Source organism: Rana temporaria, chromosome 8 (assembly GCF_905171775.1).
Source record: "Rana temporaria chromosome 8, aRanTem1.1, whole genome shotgun sequence".
Classification (NCBI taxonomy): Eukaryota; Metazoa; Chordata; class Amphibia; order Anura; family Ranidae; genus Rana; species Rana temporaria.
This window is the reverse complement of record NC_053496.1, coordinates 82299716-82323469: the sequence shown is the minus strand read 5'-3', so window position 1 is coordinate 82323469 and position 23754 is coordinate 82299716. Positions and strand designations below refer to the sequence as shown.

At 44.2% G+C, this 23754-nt stretch overlaps 1 protein-coding gene across 7 annotated transcripts in view; it reads right to left on the bottom strand.

The window, feature by feature from the left end:
- STAMBPL1 (STAM binding protein like 1) overlaps nucleotides 1-23754 on the bottom strand; it is an 80614-nt gene that overhangs the window by 2109 nt on the left and 54751 nt on the right. For all 7 annotated transcript variants that reach the window (XM_040362093.1, XM_040362094.1, XM_040362092.1 and 4 more), the window contains 8 exons: nucleotides 21720-21937; nucleotides 21555-21630; nucleotides 20040-20135; nucleotides 16232-16583; nucleotides 13539-13663; nucleotides 9753-9890; nucleotides 7059-7171; nucleotides 40-139 (listed from right to left, as the gene is read on the bottom strand). In XM_040362093.1, coding sequence (XP_040218027.1) covers nucleotides 40-139; nucleotides 7059-7171; nucleotides 9753-9890; nucleotides 13539-13663; nucleotides 16232-16583; nucleotides 20040-20135; nucleotides 21555-21630; nucleotides 21720-21937 — 1218 coding nt within the window. The remainder of the gene's footprint in view (nucleotides 1-39; nucleotides 140-7058; nucleotides 7172-9752; nucleotides 9891-13538; nucleotides 13664-16231; nucleotides 16584-20039; nucleotides 20136-21554; nucleotides 21631-21719; nucleotides 21938-23754) is intronic.

The following is a 23754-nucleotide window of genomic DNA, read 5'->3' as shown; positions in this document are numbered from 1 at the left end:
CACACAAGCCATGTCACCGACTGCTAAACATTCCCTTACATTAAATGGTTTGGGCTCTTTGCTGTGAGGGTGAAAACCTTTCTTCTTACAGGCAGACACTTCCAGCATGCCAGCATTAGTAAGTCGAAATATCCCAGTGCTAAAAGGGAGAAAGAAAAATATTTTATTCTGATCATCAAAAGAAACATAAAACTTTTGGACAAATTAAGCTGTTCAAAGGGTGAAACAAAATAAAAAGTACAAAAGTTCTAAAACTCCATACAGATATAAAAGACACCCATAAAAGAAGTATTTAAGATACCAATCAGTTGTGCTATAGTGCAAGGAGCATGCTAACAGAAGAGTAGTGGAGGTGTCTTAAGTATTGGACACCTCCACTACGCCTCTAGTTACTCCTGATGAAGTCACGTGACCGTGACGAATACGCGTCGGGCAGGGGTCAAGTCCTGGGCAAAAAAGTGTGGGAACTCCCACCCAAGATCCACTCCCCCACCAAAAAAATAAAAAATGATACGCTCATATGCATAATTACTAAACCGCATGTTTTAATTACTAAAAGCAAGTTCTTTCTAAATCCCGCGATAACTCGCAGCAGACCTCCTCAATGTCTCCTGGGAACAATGGCAAAAGCTCCCAGGAGACATTGCAGCATCGAGGAAGTGACGGAATACCCGCACACTACCTGATGAATCCATATACATGAAGTGGCCAATAACATAAAGGATTACTAAGGTTCGCCTGCCCCTGAAAGTGACTCGAGCTGGGCATCGCCGCTTAGTGAAGGATTGGCTGGGGCGGCTCGGCTGCTCTAGTCCTGCAAAGGGAACGGAGTTCCTGCTGTGAAAAAAGTGCAGGAACTCCGTTCCCACGCGTTCCCGCAGGACTTGAGCCTCAGCTTTGAGACACCAGAGGCACCGGATGCAGGGCCGCTGTTAGGAATCATGGGGCCCCGTACAGCCTACCTCACGGGGCCTCCCCCCCCCACACACACCTGACGGTATTCTATACAATAATATTTTCACAAAAAAATACATTATTAATGGACAAAAATGCCACCCGATTCCACCTCCTAGTACAGTGCCGATCCTGACCTCCCTGGGGCCCTAAGCAAAATTACATGTCACATTAAAGTTGAGAAGCGGGGGGAGGGGTGTTCTGCTGTCGGAAATGACATATGTGAGAAGCAGGGGTGCTGACTTCTTACCTCTTCTCCCAGCCAGTGAGTTGAGAAACGGGGTGAGGGGCCGAAAATACTTTGCACCAGGCGGGCCTCTAGTAATTTGGGGGGCCCTCCGCAGTTTTGCGGGGCCCTAAGCGGCTTGCATAGTGAGCCTATAGGGCGGATCGGCCCTGTCCTAGTACAAATCTCCCCTGACTGCACAATTCCCCCAATCCCTCCTATTAGCCCCGAATTCCCTCATCGGCTCCTGGTACACAATCATCCGCATCTCCCCTCCCAGCACAAATCTTCTTTCTTCAATCCCTCTCCTAGAATACATTCCCACAAACCCCTCCTCCTAGCACAACCCCCTCTCGGGGCAGGGGAAGGAGCTCAGTGGTGGCTGGCCAGGTTCATTATCCCTCCATGTCTCTCACCCAGCAGCTAAAAGCCGGCGGGAGGGAGAGGGGGAGAAACCTGGGTGAGAGACATGGAGGGCATTGTTCTCCACCAACCCTCCTGCTGTCTGGGCCCCTCTGTGTGCCGGGGCCCCCTACAGGAGGGCTGGTGGTCCCCCCCTATCAGCGGCCCTGACCGGATGTGACGTGTGTGAGCATGCTGCTTGTTTTATGCTGATTTTTAAGCACTTTATTGTGAGTACCCTGATTTGTGTTTTTTATCGATAAATATTTTTAAATTACTACACCATTGGCGTATGTATCTCTCTTTGTGAGGATCACAGCTGATATATCAGACAGGGCCCACAGGGAGACTCTGTTTAGAGACCTAGGTTAGACAGTATCATGAGACGCCTCACCAGGAAACGGCTGGAGTCTATGCTGCTTGTACCTAGAAAGATCTTTATATGCTGTTACCTTACAGCAGTAAGGTAAGGGGACATCCTCACTAATCACCAGGGGAAAAGGAGCACTTTCCGATTTGATATACACGTTGGCAACTTGACACCAGCACTGGCACTTTATGTTGTTGCTGTTTGCACATGAATATTGAAGTTTATACATTGTTGCAATATTGAAGATTTTTCAATACAACACACTATTTGAGGACTTTTTTTCATTATGCATGTTTTTTGCACAATTGTACTCAGCACTTTAACCTTTTTAAGGTTTATTTATTTTGGCTTCATATTTGTTTGAGTGTTACATATGTTTCATTTGTTTTAACATATGTCTTACATGTTTCACATTTGATTGACTGATCACTATTTCTTAATACTAGTTATATTCATTTAGTCCTTTTCCACTCACCCGTACAGCGCAGCATTACCCCTCTTTTTTGACTTTTTTTGGTTTGATACACTTTCAGTGCTGCAGCCGTATCCCCCCCCCCCTTCCCCACACCTTGGTAGCATGGGCATACTCCATATATCCAAGTACTGTATGTAATTAAGATAATACAGGGTATTTAGCTTTAGAGCGGAACTAAAAGGCGGAGATACTCACCTTTCCAACAGTCCCTCCAGTGCCGGCATCTTCCGATTTTCCAGTTTTCGGTTCTCTTCTTTGGCCAGTACACATCCGCAGGAGCTACTCATCTAGGCACACAGGATCAGGCTGGCTGCTGTAAACTGAGCTGTCGAGCAGAGCTCAAATTACATTCTGGGGATTGCTGTGATCAGGCAGGTAGGTGGAAGTTTATTGCAGAAGGGACATTGCATGTCTTTACTGCAGTAACAGCCTGCCTACTCGCAGTGAGTTATGCCGGGTTCACACCTACGCGAAATGGATGAGGGTTTCCCTGCATCCAATTTGCATAGCAGGAAATGTGACCGGCTCTCTATGGAGTCGGTTCACATATCTCCAGGGCGGCTGCGGCTCAGTTTCAGAGCTAAATTCAGGCAAAGATTTGGCCCTGATTTATCCCTGAACTGGAGAATGTGGACGCACAGCATTCCTGTGCGATCCGCAGCCGGTTCCAGTGTGAACCGTGCCTCAAATTGAAACTTTCACTTTAATTTACTCTCTGCTATGTTACAATAAAAGCCACAGGTAACATCGGTAATGTAGATCAATAGGTAACCTGCTTATCATGGTAATGATTTGATGGTGTAACATTGTTCTAAATAAAGGTGAAGAAGAAAAATTGGATATTTAAAGGGGTTGTAAAGGTAAAAGTTTTTTTACCTCAATGCATCCTATGCATTAAGGTAAAAAAACATCTGACAGCACCGCCGCCCCCGAGCCCCCGTTTTACTTACCTCACCCCTCGAAAGTCCCGGGCACGTGCTTGTCATCCTGTTCGGTTCCCAGCCTGGCCGTTGATTGGCTAGGCTGGGCGGATTGATAGCAGCGCAGCCATTGGCTGGCGCTGCTGTCAATCACAGCGGATGACGCGGCGTGCCGGGGGGCGGGGCCGAGTGATACAGTCGGCGGCTATGGCCGCCTCTGTATCACAGGAGCGCGCTCGCAAACCCTTTCCACCATGCAAGCTTGCTTGCATGAAGGTAGAAAGCTTTTGCGAGGAGGAGCCAAGACAGCCACCGAGGGACCCCAGAAGACAGGATTCAGGGGCACTCTGTGCAAAACGAACTGCACAGTGGAGGTAAGTATAACATGTTTGTTATTTAAAAAAAAAAAAAAATTCTGCCTTTAGTGTTCCTTTAAGAAAGGATATAATGAAAGTGCACACTTGGGGTTGTTTTACTAAAGGTAAACAGGCTGTTCACTTTATATAAAATAAGGTGCAGCGCTAAACCAAATAAAGTGCAAACAGTGCAATCAAGCAATGTGCATAATTAATATAAACACCCAAAGAAAAACCATGGGTATCAAAACACATATATAAAGTGATGAAGTGCATTAATTCAAGTGCAATCAAAGTTCATATGTAAACAAAGGGCCAGATCCACAAAAACCTGGCGTAACTTAAAAAATCCCATTTAAGTTACACTGCCTTAAAGTTTCTACCTAAGTGCCTGATCCACAAAGCACTTATCTAGAAATTTCAGGCTGTGTAACTAAAATTCCGCCGGCGCAAGGCGTTCCTATTCAAATGGGACGAGTCCCATTTAAATGAGGCGCGCTCCCGCGCCGGCCGTACTGCGCATGCGCGAAGTTACGTTACGCCGAGTTTTGAGGATCGCGACGGCTTAAAAAAGTTGCGTCGGGAAAAAAAAAAATGACAGCGGCATGCATTCCTGAGGGAGAACTCCATGCCAATTTTCAAAGAAAAAACCGGCATGGGTTCCCCCCCCAGGAGCATACCAGGCCCTTAGGTCTGGTATGGGTTGTAAGGAGACCCCCCCACGCCGAAAAATTGACGTAGGGGGTCCCCCTACAATCCATACCAGACCCGTATCCAAAGCACGCTACCCGGCCGGCCAGGAAAGGAGTGGGGACGAGCGAGCGCCCCCCCCCTCCTGAGCCGTGCCAGGCCGCATGCCCTCAACATGGGGGGGTTGGGTGCTCTGGGGCAGGGGGGCGCACTGCGGGCCCCCCCACCTCAGAGCACCCTGTCCCCATGTTGATGAGGACAGGACCTCTTCCCGACAACCCTTGCCATTGGTTGTCGGGGTCTGCGGGCGGAGGCTTATCGGAATCTGGGAGTCCCCTTTAATAAGGGGGTCCCCAGATACCGGCCCCCCACCCTAAGTGAATGGATATGGGGTACATCGTACCCCTATCCATTCACCTGTAGGCAAAAAGTAAAAGTTAATAAACACACCACACAAGGCTTTTTAAAATATTTTATTATTCTGCTCCGGATGCCCCCCCTGTCTTCGTTATTAGCTCAATTACCAGGGGGGGCTTCTTCTTCCGCTCTCCGGGGGTCTTCCACTCTCCGGGGGTCTTCTCTGGACTCTGGGGGGGGCTTCTCCGGACTCCGGGGGGCTTCTTCCATCTTCTCCCCTCTTCCGCTGTTGACTCGGCGAACCCCGGTTCTTCTCCAGCTGTCCGGTGCCTTCTTCTTCAGCGCCGGCTGCCTGCTATGTTTGTGTGTTAGCTCAATTAGTAACAGGCAGCCGGCGCGGTCTTCTGTGACGTCATCTTCTCTTCTGTTCTTCTCCCCTCTTCCGATGTTACCTCGTCGCCTGTTGTCGCTGTAATGATGGAAGCGCGCCTTGCATCCCATTTATATAGGCATCACCGTCCCATCATGCTCCGGTAGGTACCCACGTGGTGGGTGCACGTGGGTAGGCACCCACCACGTGGGTACCTGCCGGAGCATGATGGGACGGTGATGCCTATATAAATGGGATGCAAGGCGCGCTTCCATCATTACAGCGACAACAGGCGACGAGGCAACATTGGAAGAGGGGAGAAGAACAGAAGAGAAGATGACGTCACAGAAGACCGCGCAGGCTGCCTGTTAGTAATTGAGCTAACACACAAACATAGCAGGCAGCCGGCGCTGAAGAAGAAGGCACCGGACAGCTGGAGAAGAACCGGGGTTCGCCGAGTCAACAGCGGAAGAGGGGAGAAGATGGAAGAAGCCCCCCGGAGTCCGTAGAAGACCCCCGGAGAGTGGAAGACCCCCGGAGAGCGGAAGAAGAAGCCCCCCCTGGTAATTGAGCTAATAACGAAGACAGGGGGGCCATCCGGAGCAGAATAATAAAATATTTTAAAAAGCCTTGTGTGGTGTGTTTATTAACTTTTACTTTTTGCCTACAGGTGAATGGATAGGGGTACGATGTACCCCATATCCATTCACTTAGGGTGGGGGGCCGGTATCTGGGGACCCCCTTATTAAAGGGGACTCCCAGATTCCGATAAGCCTCCGCCCGCAGACCCCGACAACCAATGGCAAGGGTTGTCGGGAAGAGGTCCTGTCCTCATCAACATGGGGACAGGGTGCTCTGAGGTGGGGGGGCCCGCAGTGCGCCCCCCTGCCCCAGAGCACCCAACCCCCCCATGTTGAGGGCATGCGGCCTGGCACGGCTCAGGAGGGGGGGGGGCGCTCGCTCGTCCCCACTCCTTTCCTGGCCGGCCGGGGTAGCGTGCTTTGGATACGGGTCTGGTATGGATTGTAGGGGGACCCCCTACGTCGATTTTTCGGCGTAGGGGGGGTCCCCTTACAACCCATACCAGACCTAAGGGCCTGGTATGCTCCTGGGGGGGAACCCATGCCGGTTTTGTTTTTACAAATTGCCGTGGAGTTCTCCCTCGGGAAAGCATACCAAATGCCGTCGCTGGAATGGGCTTTTACAAGGTGTGACTAGTTTACACTTTGTAGAACCAGCCCTAATTTTACACTTGCAAAATAACACTTACGGCGCAAAAAGGAAGCTGGAAAGCTTTGTGGATCGCCTTAAGTGCTAATTTGCATACTAGAAACGGCATTTTGACTCGAAATGCCCCCAGCGGCGGATGCGGTACTGCATCCTAAGATTCGGCAGTGTAATTCAATTACACATGCCGGATCTTCTGCCTAACTTTGGAAAAAGCCTTTTGAGGATCGTTTCCAAAGTTACACACAGACTGAACAGCAGTTAAGTCGGAGTATCTCTTTTGTGGATCTGGCCCAAAGTTCCTTTTGCAAAATCCCATGAAAGAATTTGTGTTAAAATATATAAAATCAGACACCCCTTGGTGTGAATTGGAGGCTTACCAAAAAGCCAGCGAAACATTTGACTCAATTTAGCACAATTATATTACATAAGCACACACATTGTACATTATATACTACTGTAATAAAGTGGATTATAGGATTTTACAAGCATTTTAACTCAGTTCACACTGGGGATTCCCGTCAGGCAGGGAGGTAGAAGACAGCACATTACACGGTAAGACCTACCCCAAAAATAAGCCCTACTGTGTCTTTTGTTGCCAAAATTAATATAAGACCTGGGCTTATTTTCGGGGGAAACACGGTATATAGTTTTACAGGTTAATATACTTTATACAGTTTATATACTGTACTTATCATGCAATAGACATACTCGTTGTGCTTTGGTGAACAAACAATAGCAATGGCTTCAGGTAGCATGAGCTGGTAGGAGCAGTGAGTGTGAAGATCAACACTGGACAGGAAAGCCGTTTGGGTTGGATGCGTCTGCAAGAAAAAGTCAAGATTTCAACAAGAAATGTTTAATGCATTTAATTGAAGGACCAGTCCATCTAAAAGTCAGTTATAAATGGAGTCTGAAGGGCAGAGATGGCACTTTTCAGGACTCCATACTATAGTTCCCAGCTCTGCTCCTACCCACCCCGGCTCTTGCCCACCTTTGGGTGTTTACACTCCTCCTGTTGCAATAGGAGATCAAACAGTGATCTGTGTACCAGCTAGAAATATGAAGCACTTCACCATTAGTCTACTTGCAGCAAGGGAGTCTCTGGTGAGCAACTACAAAACGACTCATACTTTAAAACCTATCTACACACAGCTTGCGCACTGTGCAGAGACCGCTACGGAGATGCCCATCAAATGCCACTTATGTTAGACTCACAACATCTGCATGTCATTAAAGCTTAATCCAGGGCTGAATTTTTTTTTATATATTATATATATATATATATATATATATATATATATATATATATATATATATATATATATATATATATATATATATATATATATATATATATATATATAAAATTAAACCTTTGCAGCCCACACTGCGAGGGTAAAATTGTTCCATTACTTGCTCTATTCCCTGCTCCAGCACTGTCCTCCTCTCCATAAAGCTCCATGGGGGGTCCCTCAACATCATCACGTACCTCTTTCCCCCCCCCATTTTGGATAGAGTAAGAGAGGGTTATTTTTGTCATTTTGTCCCATTGGGGAGATTTCCATTCACATCCTGTCCCATAGCCAAAACAGGAAAGTAGAGGAAATCTCTGCAAATTAAGAAAATCTCTTGTAGAACCCCAGGTCACCAGAAATAGTGTCCCTATTGGAAGATTTCCCTTTTATTACTTTTCTGGGGACAACTGACAGGTGTTCTAAATCCATCTCTAGTTATACTTCAACCTTTGCAGTTGGGGGGGGGGGGGGATTGCAATTAGAGGTCGACCGATATGGGTTTTTCTCTGGCAGATGCCGATATTTAGAAATCGGGGCGGCCGATGGCCGATATATGATGCCGATTTTGCGGCCGATATTTTAGGCCGATTTTTCTGTGGCACTGGCTCGTGGCACGGATTGGCAGGTTGCACTGGATGGCACTAATTGGCACTGGAAGATGGCACTAGCAGATGGCACTGATTGGCAGGTGGCACTTATTGGCACTGGCAGGTTGCACTGGATGGCACTGAAAGATGGTACTAGCAGATGGCACTGATTGGCAGGTGGCACTTATTGGCACTGGCAGGTGGCACTGGATGGCACTGAAAGATGGTACTAGCAGATGGCACTGATGCCCCCCCGTAGTACAGACACCCCCCTCCCTCAGTACAGACACCAGAGAGCGGTGTGTGTGTCCCACGAGCGCGGGCCCCTCCTCCTCTGTGGGTCTAAAAGGAGGGCCGCCGCTCTGGGTCTACCAAGATGGCCGCGGCTCCGGAGCTAGGCTGAAGCCGCGGCCTTTCCTGATACTATGGCCGTGGCGGCAATCCGTGGAACACAGTGTGCCGATCCGAAGGGGGTGACCCCTTCGGATCACGGATCAACAGTGATCCGTTGCACCACTACCGGCCATGTTAAATATCGGCCTAATTTGGATAAAAATTGGCTAATGACGATTTGTCCAAAACGGACAAATATCGGCCGATATATCGGCCTGCCAATATATCGGTCGACCTCTAGTTGCAATGCCAGGGTATTTTTTTCAGCTTTAAAGGGGTTGTAAAGGTAATTGTTTTTTCCCCTAAATAGCTTCCTTTACCTTAGTGCGAGGCTTCCTCCCTTGTGTGGAGAAAGCCTCTTGAGGGGGTAGGGGGTGAGCAGGAGTGTCAGGACGCCCACTAACACACAGCTTCTTTCTCTATCTGCAAAGTAGAAAGCGTCCTTTCTCAGAAGAAATAAGGACATTTAAAAGAAAAATGGAAGGATGAGGTAAGTGAAGGAGGACTGCACTAAGGTAAAGGAAGCTATTTAGGGAAAAAATACATTACCTGTACAACCCCTTTAAAATATATCTAAAGCCAAATATGTTTTTAGTGTTGGACACAGTTTGATTCTACCCATTTGTTTTGTGGTGTCCCTTTTGGGAGATTTTATTTCACGTTTCATGTCTTGTCCAAGACACAACATTAATCGAGACAAGAGGTCTTCAAAGTAAGGTAAATTCTTTCCGAGACTGCAGTCATCAGATGAAGTGTCCCCAATTGAATATATCCTTTTATTCTCGGTCCAGTGACTACATAACATTTAAGATTTTTCCCTCACTTTAAGTCCCAGTGACATTGGTCACCAGAAAACAGTAAAGTGCAAATCTTCCTAACATGGGAAGAGACAGCAATAAAAGCCCTAACAGAGGTTTTAATTCCTCACCACTCCATCTAAATCATTTTTCCGTTCTCCCATACAGTAAACAATTAGCGTTTGTAAGGCTTTAATAAGACACATTGCTTGGAGCTACCAGATCACGCATAGGCAGTTTTAGACTGGGTAAGTTTACTAATTATCTAGCTGTAGTTTTACAGGATAACAACTTTTCATGTTCTGAGAACAAACAACAAGCAACACTTACATGAATCCAACCCAATGTAAGTAGATTGTGCTGATCCTGTACATTAAATAATTCTTCCACATTCTCCATGTCACAATAGTCTGGACCTGCAGACTGCTTTGGTACAATTATGTGTGTAATGATGAACTCATCGTGTGTCTGTAAAACAAAGCAAGCAAACAACCAAATTAGTAATTAGAAAGTGTATCTAAACCCAATAGCAAACATTTGATATATTGCATCTTACCAGTACTTACATGTGGTGGTTGCATTTGTTTTCTTTTAGGCTTTTATTCACCTGGATCTAACCACTAACGTACTTTCTGTCCTAGCGTAACAATTCTCTCTCACCGAACCATATCTATGGAGCAGCAGTGTAGTCACCTTAAAGCAGGCGTCTCTAGACTTTTCAAACAAGGGGCCAGTTTACTGTCCTTCAGACTTTATGGGGGCAGACTATGGCCAGTGGGAGTAGAAAATGTCTTGATGTCAGTGGGAGTTAACAATGCAACATATTTAGTGAAAGGAATAATGCCCCATCATTGGTGTCAGTGACAGAAATTATGGCCCAGATTCACAGAAAGCAAGGCGCACATTACGCCGCCGTAGAGTAAACACTTTACGCTACGCCAACGCAGAGAGGCAAGCATTGCATTCAGCAAGCCATTGCTCCCAACGCTGCGCCAGTGTGGCGTGGGTTTCGAAGGCGTACGCCGGCATAGGTGGAAGTGGGCGTGAGCCCATGCAAATGAGGCGTGACCCCATGCAAATGATGGGCCGAGCGCCAGACAGGTAGGTATTATAAACTGGGCATGCGCCGTGACGTGGACGCACCCCTATGCGCTTGCTCACAACCACGCCGGCAAAACTGCCTAAGCTACGCCGGATCACTGCGTACGCCGTGAACATAACGTACGCCCAGCCAGACACACGTCCAACGCACAATACGCCGGCTTGTGTTTTCTGGTGCCGACCTGAGCATGTCTGTTTCTGGGTTACACCTCCTTTATGGGGAATAACTTTAAGGCGGACATACAACTTACGTGCAACTCGCGTAGCATGCGCCGGGCACACGCACGTTCATGAATCGCCGTATTTCCCTCATTTGCATGTTTGAATGCCTAATCAATGGGAGCGGCATCATGCTCCCAGCCTAAATGTGCGCCCACTCTACGCCGGCGTAAGCAAGATACTTCGGCGGGGTGTAGCCTATTTTTAGGCGCATATTAGTTTGTGGGTCTGGCGCACAGATACGACGGCGCACATTTGCACTTACGTCGGCGTAACTTGTTATACGTCGGCATAAGTGCTTTGTGAATCTGGGCCATCGCCCCTATTGGTGGTGTCAGTGGGAGAAATAGTGCCCCACTGTCGGTGTCGGTGGCAAGAATTATGCCCCCATTGTAGGTGTCAGCAGGAGGAATAGGCCTAGACGAAATCAAGCAAAGGGCCATGTGTGCCCCCCAGGTCGCAGTTTGGAGACCACTGCCTATTTTTTTTCTGTAATGGTTCTCTTTTAGCTCATTACACTGGGTCTTCTCAAAAGTCTGGATATTAACCAGAATAAGACAGAGGTTCCATTTAAAGATTTTTCCACCATCAGAAAAAAGTTGGGAACTTTTCTCCACCCCAAAAAGGCTCTTCCATTCTTTTAAACAAACCCTAGTCAGGCAGGCTGGGGGAACTTGGCATGCATAAGCATTCTCCATTAAAATGATGCAGGAGAGACTAATCTAGGATTTCTACTCTGGTAAAAAATAAAAAAATTAAACTATATCTCTTTAGATTATTGCTGGTCTGTTTGTCAAATTACATTTTTACTAATAACATTTTTAAATCAAAGTTCTCCGCTTCTACCAATAAAAATGCTTTAGCTGTCTCACAATGCCCAGCGCTAGCATTTCTGTTTGATAGATCTAGTTATTTTCCTTATTTTACTGCTTGTCAGAACAATCTGACACACTTGAAGAGGCCTGAACATATCTGTCACATAGAGCTCCATCAAATGCAGAGAAGTAAATGCTATGTTCCTTCCACATGACATAACAGACACAGAAAGTAATGTGAAATGTTAGATATACTGAACTCCCCATGGTTTAATGGCCTTTCACATTTATCCCTGGAGCACTGGTGCCAACAGCTGAGATATCCATACTGAAATCGACCAGACAGTTTGTAGTTTCTGCCATACATAACAAGCCAAGCAGGTCTGCTTGAAATTAGGATGCATGCTCTATGTGTAGGAAACTCACTGCCAGATACATTCTACTTCAACAATTCTAGACAACCGCCATCATAATTAAAGTCGTATTAAACCAAACATGTACTATATTGCAGCTTACCAATCTTTAAATGTAGTGGGTGCATTTCTTTTTTAGGCATTTTTTCCTTATTTTCACCTGGTGATCTGGCCAGTAACATACTTCCTGTCTTAGGGTGGCTTCTCTAAGTATAAAGCCCTGTACACACGACCGGGATTCCCGGCGGTATAAAGTCCGCCAGGAATCCCGACGGGAAAACCGAGAACCTGCTTGGTAAGTTTCCCCGTGTACACATGGGAATACTGCAGGGAGAGTTTTGGCGGGAATCCCGGCCATGTGTATGCTCCCTCGCAGTGTTTCCCCATAGGAAAACTGCCGGGTTTAAAACCGCCAGGAATCCCGGCTGGAAAATAAACAGCAGGTTATCTATTTTGGCCGGGATTCCCGGCAGTTTTCCTGTCGGGAAAAGTGCGAGGAAGCATACACACGGCTGGTTTTCCTGGCAGGAAAACTGGTCGTGTGTACGAGGCTTTAGAAACAGTCACCCTTGGAAAGAAGCACTGTCTGAAGAGGGTGGTGTTAGATGAATTGGAAGAATTAGATGGACTTTACATAAGTGGCTCACAAATTATAGCTAAAAATTCTAGTTAACATATTTTAAACACTTTTGACAGCAAAACAGGTGAATCATTTGGCAAAGTGAGGGAGCAGGAACTGGGGCTAGCTTGACAGATGAATATCAAAAAGTGATCAGGACAGAGTTTCTTTCTTGCCTGATCAACTTTTCCCATTGACTCATGGTCTACCCACTTGACTAGGATAGTCACCCAATCCGTTAAAATAATTTAAAGACATTTTGTTTTTTGTCTGAGTGTATTTCTGGAGATCCTAAAAAACATTCTGCCTTCTCAGCCTAATACTAGTTTATTTTGGGGAGTCTGCTAAGCGCCCCTCCACCTTCATCCATGGGCCCAACTGTGCGTATAAGTCGAAGAATCAAGCATAAACGTTTGGGAAAAGACTTCTTACAAATATTAGGCAGTCTAGCAAGTTCAACCACCATCTAATGTTTATATGTTCCTTATAGGAGAAGTCCAGCCTGAGCTTTTTAGGCTGGGCTTCTCCCAAGGGTCACAGGAGTGCAATTTGTTTTGCATTCCTGTGACCCGTTTTCAGCGGAGAGTCCGCTCTCCGCTGACGTCACTGCCATCAGTCGGGGCAGCGCTTCATCACGACTTCCAAGTCGGGATCCGCCAGATGCCCTGATTGATAGCAGTCTAGAAAAAAAAAATTAAACCCATACTTCTATTTAAATTAACAGATATGGTAAACCTGTTGAATAGAGCTCTAAATAAGGTCCCACAAATCTTTTTTTCAGATTTTATACAGTACCACAGCTTTCAATTGGAGACCACATCTTTTTGAGGCCCCTAAACAGTGCCAACTTGTCAATGGAGCCTCAACAGTTTAACATCTGTGACCTAAGTCCACCATTTTATTCAATATTTCTGCATCTCTTTAGAACAAAACTGAATACAAGTCATACCAGCTTGCCACAAAGAATCCCACATGTCTCAATTCCTCGGGTGGTATTTGCATCCGCCAACTGCAAAAATTTCTGAGAAAGATCTTTGGGTAGAACAACCATTCGGAGGCCTTCCACAATTTCATCTAACACAGCAAAACAAGAAAACTGTTATTTTCATGTGGACAAAATGATTTCCAGCTGATATCATATCTGCAAACATGGTGCACCTTTCCATCCAACACTAGGTTAACAATATTCTCATGATTCCTCATGAAGATATTGACACCAAGCTTAGTGCCTTTTAGTTCCCATTAAGTATATCCTTTTTTTTGCAACTAACAAAGCAAGAATTTCAGATGTCTTAAAATTTAGCATCTTTTGCATTTTTAAATTTAATTTACAGATGCATTTTGTTACCTAGTGTAATGGTGTAGAGCTGATGACATTACAGTATATCAGCTTGGATAACTGAAGTCTCCACAATTTAAGACATTATTTGTTAACAATTTACTTTGTTCACAAAAAGAATTGAGGGTAAATGTGTAAGTATATACAGAAAATACCCGTATTTATCGGCGTATAACACGCACAGGCGTATAACAGGCGTATAACACGCACCCTAACTTTAACCTCCCTGGCGGTGTGATTCCTTCTGGTTTTAGGTGCTGAAAGCGGTACAATTATTTTGCATGGAAATTTGGCAATTTATATTGTAGGCCTGCAATTCTTAGGAATAAATCACTTAAATCTGTCCAAACAAGAGTCTAGTAGACATCCCGGGTATGATAAAGTTTGAAACACAGAATCATAAATTATAACATAATAAAAACACTGAAATTTGCTCAGTTGCAGAATTGTCGCTGTCATTATTTTTATTGTTTGATGATGAATTTCCCCACAAATCGCTATCGCTCAATTCTGCAAGTGATTATAATTTATTATGGCTGTTTTTTAGCTGGTCTAAAAGCACTTTTGATGTAAAGGGACACTTTTTGGTTGCTATGGACAATCTCCAGTTTCCAGGCAGAAAGAACAGTTTTTATTATATAAAACTGCATGTAGGACACTGGACAGACCACTAGGGACAAAGGAGGTGTGTAATTATTTCATACAGTACTGTAATCTATAAGATTACAGTATACTGTATGTGTATTGTGTGTTTCACTTTTTGAATTTGTCGCCAAACTCCGTCTCCGTGCGTCGTAACGTCGCAGGGAACAGAGTTCAGCACTCGGCACTGTGAATCGAGCAAGGACACACAGCGGAGGAGCTTGCATACACAGCGTGGACAGGGACAAGGTAAGTAACTCTCCCTGTATCCTGCAATGCGATTCGAGTCTGGCTCGGGGATACCGCTTTTGGTATGAAAAATTCACCCCGAGCCAGACTCAGGAATACCGCTAAGGAGGTTAAGAGGGAAGTTTCAGGAAAAAAAACTTTCCACAGCCCCTGCGTATAACACGCAGGCACAGTTTACCCTCTATTTTCAGGGTAAAAAAGTTATACGCCAATAAATACAGTACTTACTGTTTATGTTTACGGTTTAACCGTGGGACAATGGGAAAGGCGAGGTGATTGATGGATGCTATGTATCACCTTGCATGCGTTCATATGCAGGGAATGAAGGTGGAATCCCCCCTGGGTTTTCCAGGCCACCTTGGCAGAGTTGTTTCCGAACCAGATTTTGCTTTCCACTAATGACCACCAGCAGGTGGTATAAATAAAGCAGGACTGAAGCAAGAGGTTGCTCTAGCCTGGGACTCAGGGAAGCTAATAACTGAGGGAACGTCATATGAACAGTGCTCTGAAAAGGTTTGCAAAATGTTTAATTTTTTGTCGATGACTGGGGGGTATGAACCTAAAATGTTTAGTTAGTGCCTAAATGGCAAGGATTTACTTTGTTTGTTTTCTATGCAAACTTTTAAATGAAACTGGCTACAAGTCAGACCTTTAAGAAAAGACCCGTCGTTTGGACTGCCTTTTTCCCAGGGAAGGTGATCCCCATTTGAGCTACCCCCCACACCTGTAATGTAATTCTGGTGATCCAGTCTTGTGATTTATGCATCTTTGCAGCACTGGGGAACCAGGCAGGTGACACATAGTTCCTAATTTAGCAGTACAGCTTCCTGTATCACCTGTCTATAGCCTATCCAATGGACAATCAGGCCTCGTACACACGACTTGCTGTTTTTTTTTTTTGCCGAGGAAACCGGTCGTGTGTACACTTTGACGAGGAAACTGTTGAGGATCTAGTCGAGCCAAAAAGAGAGCATGTCTTCTTTTTCCTCGACGGTAATGGAGAAATTTGGCTCGCCGAGATCCTCGACAGCCTAACAAGGAAGTCGACGAGCAAAACGATGTGTTTCGCCCGTCGAGTTTCTCGGTCGTGTGTACGAGGCTTTAGTGAACATCTTCACCTCTACCTCTATGAAATGAGCTTGAAGCTGACCAAGAAAGCAGAGATGCTAACAGTAGGGTACCAAGGTGGCCATCCTGATTGGCAGAGGTAAGTGCGCATCATAACAATAGTTGGATGAAACCATTCACATCAATTTTATTAAAACCAAACCTGTTTGCCTGTTGTCATTAACATAACCAACCTTGACATGCTCCTGAATCTGCATATGGTTTTGGTAAACTGTGTAACACATAAACATTTCCCCAACTGGAAATCCAGCTCTAAAAATGATCACATAAATAAAAGGACTCACTCTGAACAGCACTTAGAGTGGCTGCTGGCCTTAAAGCTCTGTTTATAGGAGGTGATTGACCCGCATATGTGGCTGCGTCCTTCTTTCCAGCTTTTCCAGAAAAAACATTGCACATTGGGTGAGTTTTAGAAGAGGGAAAACAAGTCATTGCACTACCATCGGTCTGCTCAGAGATTTTATCTGTATTTTTCTGCTGGTCTCGCATCAGATCTTGTTTTCGAAGCTGGTCCTCAAAGAAGGTGAATTGTTCAGTCTCTATTTGCTGCTGTCGTAGCTGGGCCACTCGCTTTTTTTCTGCCTCTATAAGCTGCTGCTGCTCAATTTTCTTCAGACATTCTGCCTTCCTCTTGTTCTAAAAAAAAAAAAAAAAAAAAAAAGGGGGTAAAAGCAGCTGTGAATGTTCAGACTGATTCCATTGCATTGCAGGTTTTCATTTTGGATTTCACTTTAAAAAATGACTTTTTGGGGTGAATTCACTAAAGGCAAATAGACTGTGCAGTTGCGCTCATTTTCATTAGTAAATGTGGTAAAGATTCACTTGTAGAAAATAGCCTATCTGGTGTAAGGACATTTTTTAATAAAAAGTATATATTTTTTTCCTTGCACATGAGTGGATGATGGAAATCAGAGCTTTAGTGTATTTACTAGGCTCTGGGGAAAATTAGTACAACGGCGCTTGTAAAGTAAAAAGCATAAAAAAAGGTAATGCTGTGCTGTATAAGTGGGGATAGGTCAGTGTTTCTCAACAGGTCAGGTTTTCAGGATTTCCCTCAGATGAAAAGGCTGTGGTGATTACTAAGGCAGTGAAACTGATCAAATCACCTGTGCAAAATAATGGAAATCCTGAAAACCTGACCTGTTGGGGGGGCCTGAGGACTGGAATTGAGAAACACTGGGATAGGTGAAGAGTAAATACACCTTATAGGTGATGAGGTAAAAATCAAATCCAAATAAATAATAAGCATATATCACATACAAAGCATGGGTACGTCCAAATGTGACTAAAAGGGCACAAACTCCAAAGGTAAATAACAATCCAAAGTAAATGAATAGTCAAGTCCAAAGTGAATAAAGTGCTGGGTGCAACTGTGAAAAAATATGCACTGATATCACAAGTCCTCAGAATTGCATAGATGCAAAATATAAGTGACTGATGTGTGAACTGCGCTTGTAAAGTGCATAGTCTATTTGCCTTTAGTAAACACCATTGACTAACTTTTTTTATTCCAGGAGCAGAGAACACTGCTACTAATAACTGTACGGTTATATTTTCTTTGAGGAATTTTAGTGTTTTAGGATAGTTATAATTTAGTAATGGTGCATTGGATAGTTGGGATGAGCAGAGTTAAGTCCAACCCCAATTCAGCAGAACCCGTGAAAAGCTGTCACACAATCGCATCCTCTCAGCGATCCCCTCTCAACAGTGCCCAGGGCATTCCCGCCCTGCAGTTGCACTTACATAAAGGGGTGGCGATGCTTGTGACATCATTTTCCAATATGGCCAAAAAGCTACATGGACATATTTGGTCAATGACGTCACAGACATCCCTGTCTTTATGTGTGCATGCAACTGCAGGCCGGGAATGCCCCAGGCGCTGCTGAGTGTGCGATCATGTGACAGCTTTCCACAGGTTCTGGTGAACTGGGTTCCCGGTTCAGACTGAGTTTGGGCCAAACCCAGCTCATCACTTTTGCATAGTAAATAGTTTGTTCATCCGTTCCATGGATCCCCACAGCCCAGATCTCCTGTCAGAGTCCCCTCGAAATCACTGTGTGAGTTCTGACTATACACTGGATTGGAGCTCACACAAGGGTAGGAAGCTTCTGCTCATGGGAGAATGCTTGGGCCTAATGATTGACTGATTGCTCTATCATCCCAAAGTCCAAGACAGGAGAGAGATTTGCATGCTCCATTTTTTAGGAGGACAAATGGGCAAATAGTGATGCAAGGGAGTGTGAGGAAGGAAAGTACTAGATCTTTACAAGCTCTTTCTAATAAAACGGTTTCTTTATTCTAAATGGGAAAATGGCAGGCTTGCTTTAAATCTGACCTGTGTTAACAGCTATTTGCAATTGATGCCTCAACAGACACAAATATAAATTAATTTTGTATAGACGCAATGGCGTTGCAAATAAATGGGAGTGTATTTGTGGTGACAGACCTATACCCAGGGTGTATCAATTTCAGGCAACCTTGTGGACACTAGATGGGGCAGATACAAGATTGATTCCCCTCCCCACCAAGAGAGGAACTTTCCTGGTTTTTATTACAGAAGTCTCCTTCTCTGGGGCAAAATGGAGTTCTTTTAGGTGGGATGATTGCAAATACCTAGAAGCAATACCAAAAGGGCAGCATGACTGGAGTATGAAAATGTGGATCTAGCCTTCTCACAACTTTTCACACAGGCCAGTAAAGGTGAACAGCTTACTATATACAGATGTTAACACTCAGTGTTAATGCTTGTTTTTTTTGTTTTTTTTTATATAAATTTAAGTAGGGGCAGCCATACTTGCTTATGTCAGAAGCAGGCTATATATCCAGATTAGTCGTGATTCCAATGAAAGCGAATATGACTTGAACAGTATGTTCAACTAAGGGCCCTTTCATACTGATATGTTTTTCCTGAGTTTTTTCCTTGCAAGAAAAATGCACGGAAAATGTTTCCCTTTAAATCCTATAGGACGTTTCCCACCACTGCGTTTTGAAAAGTCATGCATGCTGCATCTTTGGTGTGGGTTTGAAAACCGCACCAAAAATGCAGGCCCCATTGAAATGAATGTAAATTGCAGCAAAAATCGCTGTGAAAACGTACCGTGATTTTGTGTTTTTGGTGCAGGCAACCCAAAAAACACACTAGAAACGCACAGCAAAATCATGGTAGAAAACACATATGCATTTTTACAACGATTTTGCAACAGAGCAGTTTGAAAGTACCCTAAAGCTTACAATGACTCAAAAGAAGTATAGCCACGGAAAACACATTCCTCTAATTTTCTACTAATGACTGTAGGATCAAATGTAAGAGGATGGCTGACTATTAGCTAATGAAAACCAAAATACATGCTGACTGGAATAAAAAAATCCTATGTGAACAAGGCCTAGAGGATTTTTACATGGCCCCACTGGAATAAAAGAGGAAATTAAATCAACAAAGAGAAACTGATGATTTGCAAAAGCATTGGTCGGTCACCTTTAAGACTTTTTTACACTCTTGATTAAGGAGGTCCAAAGTGGGCAGGACCTATCCTTGCCACAGTGTAGTCCGATTTCTCTACCAGTATGTGAAAATTTGAGGGGGAACAAAAAAAATGATAGTATTATTTTATTTGCTCACTCTCTACATCATGAGAAGACACAAAGCCACTGGAGGTATAGGCATGACTGGTGAAAAAAAAATGTACCTATGAAAAAATTCACAAATGATAAATGTATTTGTTTAAAACAAAATGTGGCCGTTGCTTTCAGCTAAGTCCCCTGGCTAAAAATAAAGACTTTGCCTGTGAGCTGACAGAAGGCAACTGTGACATTTATAACCAGAGGCATGCCTTGAATATAGAAAGCATACAGTACACTGTGCATGGGCTGAAGATTGCAAATGATAAAAAATGACATTGGTATGTCTGATAAAGATTTAATGACATTCATAGAACATTTTTAACTTGCGCTTTCCTTTGGAAAAAAGCTGTTCAATTTGTGGGTTCAGTTCCACTATACACCTAATGTGCCAGCCATGAACAAGATAAAAAAAATGCAATAAACACTAATAAAGAGAAAAACAGTACAGTAGTAACGCTCTAGAGCACTTACAATGCCTTGCATATGTTCTTGGTATTCTAAGTTATATTTTGTCAAAAGCTCTTTCTTAAGATCATCTGTTCTTGGAAATGCAATCTCTTTTAATTTCTGCAAGAGTAAAACACAAGTGAAAACATTAAAAAAATCTAAATGTAAATAATAATAATAATTTCTACCAACTGCAGGTTGGAAAATGTACCATACGTTTTCTCGGAATATCTGTATTTGCAAGAAAGCTCTTACAACCAGGTTTGCGTTTAAAGGGAAACTACAGGTGCCCATGTAAAAAGGATAAGTTTACAAGCAATACAGCCATACAGAAAGTTCAACTGCTGCCACCTCATTGCCCCCAATAGATGGTAACATACATTGTAGCTTTTCTAAAAGTTACAATCTAACCTACATCTCTGTGTTACAGGGTAGATGTGCCCAATCAGCCAAGAGCAACATGCAGATAACACCTATTATTAATTATCTAAATTAGAACCAAAGTCAAAACTTTTGTCTTCATTTTGGATGGAGTAAAGCCTCGTACACATGACCGAGAAACTCGACGGGTGAAACACATCGTTTTGCTCGTCGAGTTCCTTGTTAGGATGTCGAGGATCTCGGCGAGCCAAATTTCCCCATTCCCGTCGAGGAAAAAGAAGACATGCTCTCTTTTTGGCTCGACGAGATCCTCAACAGTTTCCTCGTCGAAAAGTGTACACACGACCGGTTTCCTCTGCAAAAAAAAACCCAGCAAGTTTCTTGCTGTTTTTTGCAGAGAAACTCGGTTGTGTGTACAAGGCCTGAGGGTAGTTTCACATAGGTTGGATGATCAGGTCCACCCCGCTCTCTATGGGGCGGCAGATATGAGCTGACACCCGCTGGCATGCGATCCCATTCATCCGCCAAAAACAGCAGATTGGATGACAGGCGGTCCGTTCATATACAGCACAGCGGGGCTGTGTCTGCTCTGTATAGTGGAGTGGACACGAACCTGTCATCCGTCTGCTCAGCAAGGTGATCGCCAGGCGGATGTGGACTACAGAGAACACCCGTGTAAAACCAGCATTATGCCACGTACACACAATCGGAATTTCCGATGAAAAAAGTCTGACGGAATTTTTCCATCAGATATTCCGACCGTGTGTGCCCCATCTGAGTTTTTCCTTTGAAAATTCTGATGGACTTAGAAAGAGAACACGTTCGTCTGTATGTAACTCCGACAGAGAAAAAAACATGCATGCTCAGAATCAAGTCGACGCATGCTCGGAAGCATTGAACTTAATTTTTCTCGGCTCGTCGTAGTGTTGTACATCACATGGTCGGAATTTGGTTTGACAGTGTGTATGCAAGACAGCTTGAACAGAATTCAGTCTGAAAATTCCGTCGGAGTTTATCCCTAACGGAAATTCCGATCGTGTGTACAGGGCATAAGGCTTTTTTTTGTTTTACCCCCATCTGTATCCTTTTGAAATTTATGTATGAACAATTATTTTTTATGGAGAAAAACAATTAGGAATACAGGTAACTCAAACTAACCTTTAATATATCTTGTTTTTCTGGAATTTCACATTGTTGGTAGTCTCGGTGTTGGGGCAGCTTCTCAACAAACAGCCTGGAACCAAACAACAGACATCTCATGGCTTACATTAAATGGCAGCGGCTGAAGACATGTTTGTATCAGAATATGACTGGACTCCTTACATTATAAACTTGTTGTAGAGAACAAAGGCATTTTCAAGATTTCCTTCATCCAAGTATACAGAGGCCATTCTTTCCATCTCCACTCCAGACCGAAAGTAGCGCCTGGGTGTGATGTCTTCATTGATGGTGATATTACAGCCTAGCTTGCTGAGGGCCCGAACTCGCTCCTCAGGGCTTAGAGATACATCTGTGTGGTCCGGCATCGCTACAAGCTTTTTCTGCACCCAAAACAAAACATATATGTGTTAAGAGCTTCAAAGCTACATGTGCCACCTATGTCCCTGGTTAGTGGACACTACTACACACCATTTCTCCAAGTCCCACAAAGCTGTTCAATTGCAACACAAAATCCTGGACTTGTGGTCAATCAATGGACCACTTGCATAAGGTAACTAATTCAGACAGAATTAACCAAACTTTAAGCCTACTTCAGTGTCACATTTCTATGTTGATTAATCATTTTCTTTTCCCAACATGGGCACTCAGGAGGGTGTGAGGAAGAGGAGATTTTACAGGGCACCTATAATATTATTTTATCCGCTGTACAGTATAACTGTATACCAATTTACCACATCCGACCCACACCTCCAATTTCCAGTCTGGGATCTCTGTACATCTGGAATTGGTGACTGCAGTGTTAGTCCCACAGACTTCTATTGCAACAATTAATTCCATGACAAAAATGGCAGACAGGAAGTAAAGAGTGCACTGACTAGAAGCACTGAGCCAACAGTACTTTTGCATCCCAGTCTCAGCTTTTTACCTCCTGTTGTCCCATTTAGATAGGATTCCTGGAGCTCTCCTTTTGGGGAAAAATATTCCCCTCAGGTCAACTACAAAAATGCCACACATTTTAGGCAAACTTTATACCACAATCTTTCATGGGTTGTACCTTAGAGATAACAAGATGGGCCATTCAAATGCACTTACTTAAAAACTTTCTGAATACACTTTTCCTTTCTAAATTAAAACCAAGCAACCAGTTTATCTTTTGTTTTAAGGAACACTATCCTCATCTCACCAAAGAATAAATATTGTAACAGCTCAAAAAATTACCTCATTGTCACATCCAGAAGTATTTTACATGTGTGTGTGTGTGTGTATATAAAATTAAAAAAGTACACAAAAAAAAATGAATAATGGTACTGATTTGACAAGGTGCAAAGGCATCCCAAAGGAAAGGCAAGAAAGTGACATCCCAATCTCCACTTTTAGGCCCCTTTAACACTGGGGCGGGAGGTGCAGTGGCGGTAAAGGGTTAGGGTTAGGGTTGTCGTTAAAAAGGGTTAATACCGACGGCAATGTGCCTCTGCAGAGGCATATTGTCGGTGGTATAGCCACGGTTTCCCATTGCTTTCAATGGGAAGAAGCGGTGGAGGAGCGGTAAACACACAAAAGATGCGGCTAGCAGGACTTTTGGAGCCGTCTTGCTAGTGCCATGATCCAGTGTGAAAGCCCTTGGGCGTTCACACTGGTGAAACAGCAGCCGCTGTTTCAGGTCGGTTTGCAAGCGCTATTTTTAGCGCAATAGGGTCTGAAAACTGCCCCTGTGTTTTAATGTTTAAGTGTTCTCTGAATGGCACCCATACAAAAAAAATAACATCATTTGTGTACTATGAAGCAGGGCAGCCAACATCATGAACCCAGAAGCTAGTGGCGATCACTGCATCTACTACAGTGATTTCTAGTTTCCATAGGGATAGGCTGTGTATGAAATATGCCTACTCACACTGCTTCAAACCGGACCAATGTAACGACACCAAAAATATCCATACGTGTGTGTATTCAAGAGGTTTGTTATTGTCTGTGTAACTGAAAATTCCAACGTTTGCTGAGCCAGCATTTTGGCATACCTTAAACCATGGGTCCTCAAACTATGGCCCTCCAGTTGTTCAGGAACTACAATTCCCATCATGCCTAGTCATGTCTATGAATGTCAGAGTTTTACAATGCCTCATGGGATGTGTAGTTCCGCAACATCTGGAGGGCCGTAGTTTGAGGATCCCTGCCTTAAACCATAAGGCCTCATGCACAC